At 40.7% G+C, this 14,982-nt stretch overlaps 1 protein-coding gene across 1 annotated transcript in view; it reads right to left on the bottom strand.

Annotated features, from left to right (window-relative positions):
• Positions 1 to 14,943, bottom strand: part of LOC121041573 (catenin delta-2-like) — a 533,025-nt gene extending 518,082 nt beyond the window's left edge. Inside the window, exon 1 of the mRNA XM_040492415.1 lies at positions 14,714 to 14,943. Within this exon, the coding sequence (XP_040348349.1) occupies positions 14,714 to 14,750 (37 nt within the window). The 5' untranslated portion in view covers positions 14,751 to 14,943. The remainder of the gene's footprint in view (positions 1 to 14,713) is intronic.
• Positions 14,944 to 14,982: the final 39 nt, after the last annotated feature.

The raw sequence follows: 14,982 nt of genomic DNA on the forward strand, positions 1-14,982 counted from the left end.
AACTGAGCCACCCAGGTGCCCAAATTTTAAAGTCTTTTTAATGACCAACCTTCCAAAAGGTTGTATTCAAATGGGAGAAGACGTGAAAATAAACTTGCAAACCAATAAACAAAGGAGATGCTTTCCAATTCTCTTACATGTCGTGAAGAAAATAAAATGGTAAGTGTTAGGTGAGACACCAGGAGAGGATCAGCTTTAGGGAAATGAGTAGGGGAGACAGAGAGGTGGCCAAATTGGCTGGACTGCAGCCTAATAAACCACTGGGAGAAGATGTAGGTGAGACAAGACAGGAAGAAGTTGAACCTTTTTCTTGGCATCATTGTGAGGCTTCTAAACAAAGGCAAGATATGAGAAGACTTAAAAGGAGACGTCCGGCTACTGTGGAGGGAAACTTCAAGGAAGCACAGGAAAGGCGGGGGGGGGGGGGGTGGGCAGCTTGCTACACAAATCTTGGTAAGAAGTGACAGGAGCTTGGATCCGCATCTTTAAGAGTAAAGGTGGTAAGAGATGGAAGGGTCAACCAAGACGAGGAGCATCCATGTAATTTTTTAAAATATTAATAAAAAACTTTGGAATCGCATATGTTAATAAATATAAAAATGTGTATCTAGGGGGCGCCTGGGTGGCTCAGGTTTAAGCATCTGACTCTTGATTTTGGCTCAGGTCACGATCTCAAGGTTCATGAGTCTGAGCCCTGCGTTGGGCTCTGTGCTGATGGCGCGGAGCCTGCGTGGGATTCTCTCTCTCCCTCTCTCTCTCTCACAAAGTAAATACACAAACTTTATTTGTTTTACATTTTTTACCATTCATTCATTTTTGACAGAGTGAGAGCAGGGGAGGGGCAGAGAGAGAGGGAGACACAGAATCCAAAGCAGGCTCCAGGCTCTGAGTTGTCAGCTGTCAGCTGTCCCTGACGTAGGGCTCAAACCCACACACCACGAGATCGTGACATGAGCCGAAGTGAGAGGCTTAACCGACTGAGCCACCCAGGCGTCCCTAAACAAACTTAAAAAAAAAGAAAAGAAATGTATGTCTAGGAATTCTACCTAGCAAATTGTTCTGTGTGTCACATTCTATAATTTAGAAATCAAAGCCAAAGACTTAAAGTGAACTAAAAAATAATTAACAATACCTTGAGTAATGACCCAGATTATCAATCAGTGATTCTCATTCATTTAGGGATCAATTCAATATCAAACACCCCAAATCTGCCATCAGATGTGGGCCTTCCTGGGCATCGAGACCTTGCTATGCTCTCTGTCACGGATAGAAAGCTTGTATCCCCACAAAACGTGTATATCGAAGCCTTACTCTAATGTGATGGTATTTACAGTTGGGGCTTTGGAGATAATTAGGGCTAGATTAGGTCATGAGCTGAGGTCCTCATAAAGGGATAAAGGATCTTATAAGAAGAGGAAGAGAGAAAGATACATGAACCAAGGAAATGCCATGTGAAGGCACAGAAAGATGGCAGTCATCTACAAGCCAGGAAGAGAGCTCTCACCAGGAACCGAATCAGCAGGCACCTCGAACTCAGACTCTCCAGCCTCCAGAACTGTGAGAAATACATGTCTGTTGATGACGCCCCCCAGTCCACAGTATTTTGTTATGGCAGCCTGAGCTAAGACTATCTGGTATAATGTTTTCATTTAGTGAAGTCCTTCCACCACCACAAAAGACAAGCCCCTGGACATTTTCCTGAACTTCTGCAGCTGAGGGAAACCTGGTGTGTCCTTACCTTTGGGTTTAGTAATATTTATGCCACCCAGCATCTACTCAGCGCTACAGAGCTGCCTACAGACCCACTGTCAAAATGTTCTACTGTCTTCTTCTGGTGAGCCACACACACCAGCTTCACAAATTCTGACATCACAGTATTCTCTATAATCGCGTACATCTGCATATCACAACACGTGACCTCTCACCCTGCATCTATACTTTCTAGCCTAATATGCACGTGCAGCCTAGCTTCTGAATGTGACGATGGCAAACATTTCCACGTGCCTCCAGAGTCACCGCAAAGCGTTGGGCACCACACGCATACACCAGGACGACCCACCTGCCTGCACTGTCCTTCTCAGTGCCTTACAATGGATGTGGAAGCAGCCCTACCTCGTCTCAAATGCCTAATGATACCTGTCTTCAAAGATGCATGAGTAGCAAACACACAGGTAACAAAGCTCTACTTACATGAAAATTATGAAGCAGAAAATCTGAAATTACTCCTACGGTACACAGGCAGCATCTTAATGTAAGTCACGGGCATACATATTGAAAACTAATAAGGTGCAACAAACAGGAAACAGAATTATCCCTCAAAGTCCACAAACCAATTCGTTCGAAAAAGTAAGAAGAAAAAGCAAGGACACCCAACGCCTCTGTGTAAGCATAAAGGACAGTGAGAGAAACTGAAAATAACTCAAAGTTCAAAAGCAGCTTCGTTGGGTCAGAGCTAAAAACAAACAAACAAAAAACTCATCTGGCCACCAAATCCTGAATCCATTACATCTCAATTAGCTCCAATGAGAACTGACTGCAAGGAACAGCATGTATATTCAAACTCAGACGTAGTATCACCCAAGCAGCTTCTGAGAATAAGCAAAAATGACAAAACCTACTACTGGTTCAAAAATCTGTTACATTGTGTTCAAAATTCTCAGCCTCGCGTTCAAAAGTTGAAACACAGGGGAGCACTTTGCCGGGACGAACAAGCCACACAAGCCAAAGGAGTAACTTTGCTTGTATTTCCTCCCACACCCTGTTCGGCTGAGACAGCACTGTATCAGGTTATCACCCCGCTCTCCCACTTGCCAACCTGGAGAGAATACAACCACTGGTATAAAATGTGTACTTTGACAAGCCGCCGGGAAGCCACATAAAACTCGGATTATTACACTGTGCAAATGCAAAGCATTTATGCTTGATACGGAAAGATCGCGAGTCCTGGGAGCAATTATATAACACGTTTTCACAGACCTGGCACTCAGAAGGCAGGGAAGGATTTCAGAGAAGTGACAGGAAATAAGGTGTGCTCGGGGATGGCATGCTCAGCTTGAAGTCCAAGTCTGAAGAGGACAGAGATACAGTCACTTTTCAACTAGAGAAATAGGCTAAACCACTGGGGGGGGGGGGGGGCGGACGGCAGGTTATCCGACCCTGGAGCAGCAGGTCATTTGCTGCTCTGTTTAACGTGTACGTATGTCACTTGCTACTCTGTGTAACATATAAGTATAACATATCATATCGCTTCTTCCAACCTTATACTTGGCCAGGTGTGTTGACTGAATGGATTAGTCCACAAACAACTGACCAGCCCATCGAAAAACATTCTGTTACCAAAAACTAGTTGAAGCTTCCTGCTCCCTCTCACTTCTTAAAACGTCCACAGTTCTTCTTAGGTGTTACTAACCCTCCACCCCTCTATCAGAAGCCACCAGACCATAGTCTTCTGTCTCCACAGTCTGTATTTGCAGATGAAGGAGGGATATCACCCAAGGGTCAGGTTCCCCGAGCTGTCCCCTTGCCCCATATCCTCTTACACCCTGTTTCTTTCTGGGTTCACATGGACAAGCTAAGAGCGCACCATGAACCTCTCAACTGCTACAGCCAGAAGCACCGGATCACTGTACAATTCATCACACAACCTACCCGAAGCTAAATTAAAAAAAACAAAAACAAAAAACAGAACCGTCTCTGAAACTGCTAGGAGCACAAGCAAAACCATGATTGACTAGCATCTCCCCTTGAGTACCTAAACCTTTACTACTAAGTAACATACTCACTGAAGGGATATAAACTTCCCTTCTTTACTTCCTTCAAGTTTTGAGACCAGGGAACAAATTAAAGTTTCGTTGTTGTTGTTGTTGTTGTTGTTGTTGTTGTTGTTTTCATAAGTTTACACACGATTTCTTCCTATTGGCAACCTACAGTTAGAGTGATAAGAATCCTCTGAAATGTTGTTCAAAGGATTTAAGGAAATATGCTCAAAAAAAAAGAAAAATGGAAGCCAGCTTCAGTTCACACCTCTAAAACTGTCCTGATAAAGCCTTCCAGGCGCCAGACTCAGCAGCCCACCAGGAGAGAAAATAATATTCTGGAGACATTTCTACAGACTTCAATCCCTGAGGAACAATAGGGCTTCATTTCCACTCCTCCTCTTTTAAGCAGGACATATCTGTGCAGAGAGAAAAAAAATAGAACTTTTTTTTTTGAGCCAATTTGGCATGACATAATTTTTGAAGTGGTATAAAGAAACAACAGGAATTATTTCCAGTGGTGGATAAAGAAGAATTCTTCCTCTAAGTGAGGTCTAAGCTTGGAATGTCACAGCATCTTGACAACCATTAGGGGACTGACCATCTCATAACCATGTTCATAATGGAGGTCAGAGATTTAGTTTTACAGACAAGAAAATATTTTGGTCCGGTCCAATTCATCAACAAAACAAAACAAAACAAAACAAATCAAAAACCCTGAAGCAGATCAAAAATTTCAGGGAATGTATTTTATACTTAAATGCTTATTATGATAGCATTTCCGGAAGCATTTTCACATTTATTATAATATCACATTCACAAAAATACTGTAAGTGTTGACCCTAATAAGCGAATGAGAAAATAGTCTCAGATGCAAGGTCAGAAGACAGAACAAAAATGATTTCATGATTTGGATCCCAAATTCAGAATCCTAATTCAGCGTTCCCTCCAGAATAAACCAAACAGACCCTAGTTGATGAACCAGTTTTGACAATGAAAACAAATGTACGTATAGTGCACAATGATTAACACATAGTGTTTACTATGTGCCGATTATTATCCGAAGATTTGAGAATCAATGATAAAAAGACAGATTACCGGTGTGCAGTGGGGGTGGAAAGAAGCAAGGTCCTATGTGACCAGAGAGAAAGGTGCATGTACTAAAAGGTACACATATGATTTGATAGGGAAATATACGTATGGATCTATATTATCCGTGAAATAGAAAATCATATATTTGCCTAAGAATGTCACCCTTACTCTTCCGAAAGAACTTGAAACACTATTTCAGCGAGGCCACAGTGGGGATGACAATAGCACACACACAGGCCTTCCACCTGTGAGCCCCAGACCGTGGCAAACACCTGGCCCGTCATACACAGGTCCCTAAGCCTGTGCAGGTGCCTAATAATGCTTCCTGTGGAGCAAGCAAAAGGCAGAATTAGAGAAAAAGATGTGTCATCTTTATTATTTAACAGTTGAGGGGCGCCTGCGTGGCTCAGTCAGTGAAGCATCCGACTCTTGATTTCAGCTAAGGTCATGATCTCCCAGTTCATGAGTTCGAGCCCCGCATCAGGCTCTGCACTGACAATGGGGAGCCCGCTTGGGATTCTCTCTCTCCTTCTCTCTCTGCCCCTACCCTGCTCATGCTCGCTCTCTTTCTCTCTCTCTCAAAATAAACAAATCAGCTTAAAAAATTTTTTAATAAAAAAAGGAAGAGTAGAAATAACTAAGGTGTTTGAGATTCACAAATATACTAGCCTCTCTGCTATGTATGTGAGGTCCATAGTCTCTTAATCTGCCTTCACAACAGCCTGAAGACACAGGAGTTACCTGCCCTCTATCAACAGTGGCACTCAGTAATAACTTACCACTTGCTAACAGAAAAATGGAACAGTTGAGATATGAACTCAGTCAAGTCAGAATACAACTATTAAATACTCCCTCCACCATTTGCTCCATTACCATATTTACTACTGGGACAAAGAAAATCAGGGAAGGCACAATGCTCCCTTAAAGAGGGACTCCCTCCCCCCAGGAAAAAGGAATACATTTAACTACAAGCTTTAGAATTATGCTTTAAAAATAAGAATAAAATGGTTAATAAATTGATAAAACCTGGCAAAGGTAATATAACTACTATAGACAAATAATATAAAACAATGAGAAATGAGGCAGATAAACCAACTCAGAAATGCGCAAAACATACAAAAAGACAATTTACAAAAGAATTAGGACAGCGTCATCAACTTATGTAATATTTAACCTCAGCCATAGTCACAGAGAGGCAAATTAAATCACAGGAAAAACACAATTTTCCTCCTAATTGGAATTTGTTTTCGCTTTTTTTTTTTAATTAAAATACCCAGTTGTTGAAATCATGGAGAAATTGGCATACTCCTGCCTCGCTGAAGGAAATGTAAATTATATAACCTTTCTGGAGGACAAACTGACAACATCTATCAACAGCCTTGAAAACATCCAGTTCTAGGAAGTAATCTACAGAAAATAGCCTGATGAAAACTATGTAGCTTTAATCACAGCATTACACATACCACCAAAAAACAAAAATGCCATCAATCTCCAAAAATAGGAAGTTATTTAAGTAAATGATGTTACATAAAGGTATGGAAAACAGACACTAAAAATGAATACAAATCATATGAAAAAAGCAGCTTTATGTGTTAAAAAGTAACAAAACAGAATATGAGGGATCTTCTAAATTTAAAAATGTACATGGATTTGCATTCTGCTAAAAATAGTCATTTCTGTGGCTTGAGATATATGCATGAACTTTAGCTTTGTTTCATCACTACTATATTTTCAAATTTTTAATTAATCCACATTACTTTGAAAACAGAAAAAAATAATAAAACATTATTCGAAAAAGACAAAATATTTCACTAATATGCTGCACAGCTCTCAAGAAGACACCAACTTGCTAAACCTACTCAAAACATCTCTTAACTTTAAAAACAGAAAATGTAGGTGTAGAACTGAACAGAATATATGTAATATACACTGAATGAAGGATGCGCCTTGTTAATTTCAGTCAGGCATTCAGCTAATTAACAAAATTTATCCCAAAGCAAAACTACAATATCCTTTTCAAATTTAAAGGCATACTTTTGTTCTGTGTAATGATGTAATACATAATAAACTATTATATATTTGGTGGAAAGACAATATACAATGAACAAAGCTCTTGAAACCTGTCATAAACATGATGTTCTTGTGTTTGTATGGGTGTGTATATGGGTATGTGTGCTGGGTATCATATTCAATATAGGTTTCTGCTTTGCTTCTTAACCTTAACCTTCTTCTTAACCTTCAATGTCATGGACACTCCCCGCTGTCTTAGAAGAGATAACTCTCGGGGCGCCTGGGTGGCGCAGTCGGTTAAGCGTCCGACTTCAGCCAGGTCACGATCTCGCGGCCCGGGAGTTCGAGCCCCGCGTCAGGCTCTGGGCTGATGGCTCAGAGCCTGGAGCCTGTTTCCGATTCTGTGTCTCCCTCTCTCTCTGCCCCTCCCCCGTTCATGCTCTGTCTCTCTCTGTCCCAAAAATAAATAAACGTTGAAAAAAAAAATTAAAAAAAAAAAAAAGAAGAGATAACTCTCAACTGTATAATGTTCCTTTGGGTAGAGATGCCATAATATATTTATGCATCTACAGTGGATTTAACATTATTACTTTTCTCCAACCCAATTCAAGGCAAACAGTCTGATCCACACACTACAAGCACCAGGCTTCTTGCGTCACCTTCTATGACCTGGGTACATGTGACATGATTTCTATTGTCTCTGAGACTTTTCAGATGACGCCCATTTCACCTTTCTGCCTTTCTGGAAATCTTCGTCCCACCTCCTTATCCAGTGACCCAAACAAACAAACAAACAAACAAACACCAGAGCCACCAGCGAGGACCGTGTTAGAGACAAGAGACTGAATCTTGGCTTTTTTGTATTTGGGAGACTTGGATTGCTGCCAAAGAAGTTATTCTTCTGAGAATTAAATTATTGCATTGCTGAAGGTAATGACTGCTAGGTTACTCTAATGTTTGAAAGTCCAAACAAACTATTTGAGAGAGAAGAGTAAAATTTATTTTAAGAAGTGAGCTTTCTTAAGGTTGAGTAGTCATGCTCGGAGTCAAATAAAACATCACATTTCCTTAGAAATTCACTTTTTTCTTCTTGATGGTGTCCATTATTGCTTCTATTAAAAGTTAAAACATTAAATGCCAGCCAAATTCTAATTATCTACACTGAGGTAGAAAGTGCTGTCAATAACAGCTGGCATGGATCAGCATTTATACATGGTTTGGGAAGTCACATTTTGACACTGTCCCTTTTATGCCCAATTCTCACCACTTACAAGGCCACCCAATTATTGGCAGTCAAAGTCTAACGTGGAGAGTAGGGAAGAAACACTGAGAATGAGTTATTTTAAAGTTGGCAATACATAAATCAGCTGAATTTCATGGACCATACTCTCTATAAATCAGCCAGGGCATTAGATAATTCCTGATATAGTGTCAAAATACCATAAAATATTTAAAGAGCTCAACTTCTAAGCAAAATACTGTGGAAGCTATTATATCCAGAATTCTACAACCAGAATTCTTTATAAAGCATGTCAATGAGGAACACTTCTTTCCTACTTCTGATATTTCCTTCCAGGTAAAGGGAACTTAATTCATGTGACACTATGGCCTCTCTCCATACCTTCACTTCCTCTGTTTCTGAAAAATAAAGGAAGCAGCTTGGCTAGTTCCTTCCTTCTTCCTCTAAAGAACTCCCTGCCTGCAGAGAGTCAAGGCTAGGCTCCAGGGCTCAGAGACAGCTCTGTCCCTGTGGGAAGGGAGGAGGGGAGAAGGCCAAGGCCCTGGGATGTCATCTGGCATCACATCAAACTATCTCTAATCAAATCTGATTATTTCGTCCACGGTGGCTACTCCTTTACTTCTTTTTCTTTCAAAATATCGACTTTTTCAGAAACTATAAGGGTGCTGGGATAATATTTATTGGGTTTCTTAAAGACCCCTGACAATCCACATTTTGGCATGTGTTATAATTTAAGGTAAATGTATAGCTTTTTGTGATTTATCATGTTGAACATTTAAATGAAAAAAGATTAAAATAAACATTGTAAGATTACTTAAAACCACAAAAACCCAAAGAATAAACTAAATAAAACATGCATACAAAATGCATTTTTCTTAATATACACCTATTGGATCAACTTTCTAATGACAGTAGTGATAATCACATCTATTACACACACAAAAAAATGTTCTTAATGAGAAAACTCTAGCCCTTACCTATGCGGGATAAATGTATTAGCTAATTTCCACGGTGGAATTAAATTCTATCTCTTCTTCATCATCTAATGCTACAAATTAAATACACCCTTTAATAGTATATTCTGTATCATGCAAAATTTGTAGACATTTTGACACTTAAATCTATTTAACCAAACATAATTGGCTTACCACTCACTTTGAGCCAAAAACCAGAAAGGTCTTTTATTATAACATGTATTTTACTCTGGTAACATAATTGGCAGTTCGCACAACAACACATAAATTTGAATATAAATAACTATATTTATTGTCAAAATGTTTTTCTGACTTCAGATAAATTAGTCTCCTGTTAAACAGGTCACATTCTATAACAAATCCTAAGATACATCCAAGCTTTAGTATGGTAAAATTAGGTTGCTAAAGATCACAGTTGTCCCTTGCAGGAGCTCCTATAACCAAACCCAAAGGAGTAGGACACTTTACTAAAGTTACTGAATTAGATGGCAAGTGAAAATTATCCTTTAGTGTCAAAAAGATACCACAACACACATTTTATTTTCAAAAACTTGATTTTAGTGGTGCCTGGGTGGTTCAGTGGGTTGAGCAACTGACTCTTAATTTCTGCTCAGGTTGTGATCTGATGGTCATGAGATTGAGTGCCGAACTTGGAAGCTACTTGGGATTCTCTCTCTCTCTCTCTCTCCCTCTGCGTCACTCCCCTACTCATGCATGCATGCTCGCTCTCTCTCTCTCTCCCTCAAAATAAATAAATAAACTTAAAAAAAAAAAACTTGCTTTGAATGAGGAAGTGGGGGTGAGTCTTCTATTTACATAATAAATTTAGCTGTTTAATGTTTCTTTATCTTTGTTACAATGACATTATTATGGGATTCATGCCCTGTGGTTCCAAACAGAGCACGTGTTTAGTATCTGACTTCACAGAAAGTGAGGTTGTATTTCCTAAACTGTCTATGATATTCTTTGTAGAATGTGAATCTTTGTAGAAAATTTGATCTTAATCAGGTGAATAATATAAACATTAATAGAGAGTATCAAAGTTTTATAATTTCTGACTCTGATTAGAATCTTTTTTATTAATAATAGTGCTGGTAGATACAATTTACTTCTCTTTTAGCTTAACTAATATATATTTTAATACTCAAAGGACTGGTATGCTGTAGACTAGAAAACTTGGTATACTTTATATGCCAAGCTACATAATAAAGTAATATTACAATAAGAGTAGGGAGAGAATATATCCATTGAACGCTTTTGTTAGAGAGGGTGGTAGACTACAGAACATATTTAATAATACATAAATGATTTGTAAGACATATTTAATAATACATAAATGAAGCACAACTATCCACCTTAATATGCAGATATATATCTCATATGTTTATGCAAATGCTCATAATGTGTAAGCCACCTGTGCTCTTACTTACTTGACCCTGAAATCAATCTTTTCAGATATTCTGTCCTGTTGTGCCCATTTTACAGCGGAAAAAAACTGAGCTAAAGTCTGAGTATCACATAAATGGCCAAGGACACAGCTGAGAAGAGACAGACTGGGACGCACCCAAAGCCAACACTCTCTCCACATCTCTGCACCCGCATAAAACAGAATCCCAAATAGCATTACACTATAACATAAATATATTTCATTATTTTACACGTGTTTTATATACAATATATACATACAATATAACACACACACACACACACACACACACACACAATATTCATTGTAGGTCAGAGCCCAACTTTTTCCTCTAGAAATGTATTTCTGATATGAAATGACAATTAAGGGAATAAGAAGTTTCAATAGATATAATTCAGTTTACAGATAACTTTTGAGGAATCTCACCAAGGGATACATGTGAATATGTGTCTAAGATGGAAAGCTTCCAGGAAGTACTATTTCATTTATTTAGTCATTATTTCCAATTTGTCAAAAACTAATTGATATAGAGTATAGCTTCAATATCCTAATATAGCTAAGACATTTCTTACAAATCAATTACCATGATAAAGAGCTTGAGAGCATACTTAACAGCTACGTGACCAAAAGATAAACAACTAGAAGTGTCATAACTACACATTTTTGCTATGAGTTTTAACATTTTTAATGGACTAAAAGCACAGTACGATCAAATATTTCTGTGAGTTTCCTCTGTTAGAGGTACTGTTTGTGAATATAATTAGATTCATTAAACCCAACCAGGCAGTGTATTAATCAGTAGGCTAGACTGGCAGACAATGTGATAGAAATGATTTACTTATGACATGTTTAATATTTTACATTAATACAAAAAAAAAAATCAGAAGCCAGCAACAAATATCGTGAACTGCTCCCCCTCAAATTAACTTTTCACCCACACCCACATAACACCTCTCACAGAGCTTTCAGAGTACTGAGAACACCTTTGGAATATGGATGATGAAAACCATCATGGAAGCCAACTGAAGAATCTGGCTTGAAAACGTACTTCTGACCTGAGAATCCACCCACCAGGACCCACTGTACCACACCTTCAACGGAACTACTGGATTTAAGAATATATGCCTGACTTCTTTCGGTATTTCGTGCTCTGAATGGTAATTCAGAGGTAATTCAATCCCCGAATGTCATGTTCCAGTTTAAATGCTCTCAACTATCTGGCATCTTTCAAAAATAACAATCTTCATTAAAAAGACACTTTCAGGAAGAGTAATACTCACAGCACCCATTCCCCGTTACAGAAGTAAAAATAATGTTCACATACAGAAACAATCATAAATGGATGTTCAAATCTTCTGTGGACAGTCATGAGAAAAAGAAGGAAGAAAAACATTTTTGGATGTCCAAAACGCAACAGTTCTAATTTTGGTTCAATTGTCTTGTTAACCAGATACACTAGTCCATACCAAGCACACCTGACTTTATGGACAAGCAAATTACAATAAATTAGCTTAAATGCAGTTTTGCTGTTTTCTTACATAAGGAAAGCCTGATGAAATTCCTCTGGAGAACTCTCCAACGGTACTACATAAATGCGTACTGTATAAAAGAGAATTCTGATAAAGCACCGTGGGAAGGAGCACGTTCTACAATATTTTCAGGAGAGCACTGCGTTCTCAATTATATGTCAAAAGTAATGTTATATTTGAGAATATGATATCTTCATTTTTAATTTTAAAGGTCATTATGAAAGTGATATTATCCTCAGAAATTATTTAACAAACTATAAATTGCATTTTCCAACTAATTTCATTTGAAATTCATTTTCTCGCCAACGAACCATTTCACTGGGAGAAAGACTTGGCTTGTGTTCTACTGTGGAAGATGTGAAGTTGATGGAAATATTGTAATTCGACAGTGCATGACTTTTATTACAAACAATGAAAACATTAGTGACATCTATAATGATTAGGTTGTACAACTACACAAACATTCACGAAATTAAATAACTCCTTTCCACAAGACTATGACAATTTTATTAGAGCAACAACCTCATGTACGTACTACAATTGCCATTCAATCAGGTACTATCGTTTTCAATCTACAATATAACATGAAACTCACATATACAACACACGTAGTTTTACTCCTGCTCACCGGCACCTGTCTGCATACACACATAAGCACAGAACAGTATCCACTCGTCCTTTAAGAATCACATTTAAAACTGAACAGCAGACTCCAAAGGAAACGAAAAAAATCTGTCTCCCTCACTTTCTGCTTCTTCTTGAAAGAAATCTTGTATTAAAACAATGCAACGAACACAATGGTGTGTTCAAAGTGCTTTTGGAAAGTTTTCTAAACATGTAGAAGGTGAAACTAACAGGATACAGGTAAAGCTAATCACACCGTTCAGTTAACTCAAGCGGTAGAGGGCTTCCTGCAACGCTGACCCCTCCTAGCTGTATAATTACAGGCCTCCCAAATTTCACCGTCTAACTCCAGACACAAGCATCTTCATTCAAGTCCTGAGATCCTGTGGCCCACAGAGCAGGAAGGATGCCACTTAACCTTTCCCCCAAAAGCATTAAACATGGATTCTGCATGTGGCAAAGAGAATTTAGGGCAGTGTAAAGCACCCAATCCTCATCTGAGGATGCCCACCCCTATGTGTCATACTTCTCACAGAAAGAGCCCCCAAAATCATGCACAGGTTCATCCTTGTAATTCTACATGAGTCATATCAAACACTTCTCCATGGGATTTTAGAAGTGCTGCGGCTTGAAAGCCTTTTAATCCTGTAGGTGAATTACTAACTGCAAAGAGCTGAACAGGACTACCACCGGACCCTGAGCTACTGATGGAAAGATGCACAATGAGAGAACTCCTGGGTAGTTGGACCACCTCCCTATTTTCATGGAAGTCGTTGCAGAAAATTGCAAGCACCTTAAACACTGGTCACATAGTTCCGAAAAGTGACAATCTATGCATGTCAGGCCCGACAGTCTGCTTGTACCCTATCCCTTTTCTAAACCAACACATTTGCTTGATAACATCAGGCATGCATGTTAACAACACCTTTCAGGGCCAAAGCAAATTAGATCAGTTCAACCCAAGCACATAAGGGGAACAAAACATCTTGGAACCACAACCTACCCTTCTTTTTCTTTATTTCCACACCCTTCCCTACCCCTGCACGTACAAGGAAACACAACTTTAGGCATCTGGGAAGTAGCTGTCCTTTGTTGGAATCTCACACACACACACACACACACACACACACACACACACACCCCAAAAACCCCCAAGACTGCTTTCCTACCACACGACTGGGGAGGCTGCACCACCTCTCCGGTGACTTAATTCTGAACGTAGTGGCTCGAACCAGCTGGGCAGCAATCGATGAGAACACGTTACACACCAGAATAAGAGGAAGGTCGGCGAAGAGAAAAGCAGCGTTGCTTTTCAGCCATTAATTACCGATCCCCCAAATATCGCATCGCAGTCTCCCCACACACATGCACAGCGTTCCAAACCTGGGTTTCAGGCGGCGCTTTCCAGAGCCTCTCTATCTATTGTCAGGACGCAGAAGCCCCCGAAACCTGTGAATCGAGCTGAAAAGGCTTCCTCTGAAACCGCTAAATATAGACCAAAGGGGCTCTGGGTCTGGCAAGCAGCGGGAGACTGAAGAAACGGCCATGGACGCATATGACTAAGTATTTCCATTTTGTTCTAGCCAAACATCGTAATGACATTGAACATAAGGGCAAAAGACTAGAGGGAAGTCCTCCCCACCCCCACCCCGTCTTCTCCGTATATTAGGGACGTCATGAAGGCAACGGGTATGTTCTTGAGGGTGGCGGGGAGCAGTATTGTTGATGTTGCCCTATATACGCCTCCTCCGGGGGAGAGGGGCGGCAGGGAGGGGGAGCACGCAAGAAGCCACTTGCTAACCGCTCCGAGAAAGGCACTAACCCTGGTCCCCATTCCAGGCAGAGCCGTCTTCCAAGAGGGGACCGGGCGCGATCGCGGTCCTCCCCAGGCTGGCAGGACCGCGCAGCAGTCGCCGCCGCCAGCCGGCCGGGAGCAGAGGACCAACCCCCCCACCGGCGGCGAGGAGGAGGAGGAGGAGGAGGAGGAGGAGGAGGAGGAGGAGGAGGACGGCGCCCAGGAGGAGGATGCGCCTGGCCCCGGCAGCCCAGCGAAAGCAACTCACCGAACGGCGCGGCGCCCGACTGCTTCCTGGAGAACATGCACCCGCCACCAGCGACAGCTCCTCAGTCCGGGAAAAGGCGTGCGCGCCGCCGCCCGGCTTCAGGGCAAGGTCCTGACCTTGCCCAAGTGCAGCATCTTCCGCTTTTGTTGTCTGAGCGCGGCCGCGGGACAGGCGAGGCTGGCGGGGAGCAGGGGCGAGCGCCGCGGGGGAGAGGCGGCTCCCGACGCGAGTGCGCGGCGCCCGGCCCGGCGGCCCCTCCGAGCGCGGCG

This window comes from Herpailurus yagouaroundi, unplaced genomic scaffold (genome assembly GCF_014898765.1).
Source record: "Herpailurus yagouaroundi ecotype Mexico unplaced genomic scaffold, PumYag 29, whole genome shotgun sequence".
NCBI lineage: Eukaryota > Metazoa > Chordata > Mammalia > Carnivora > Felidae > Herpailurus > Herpailurus yagouaroundi.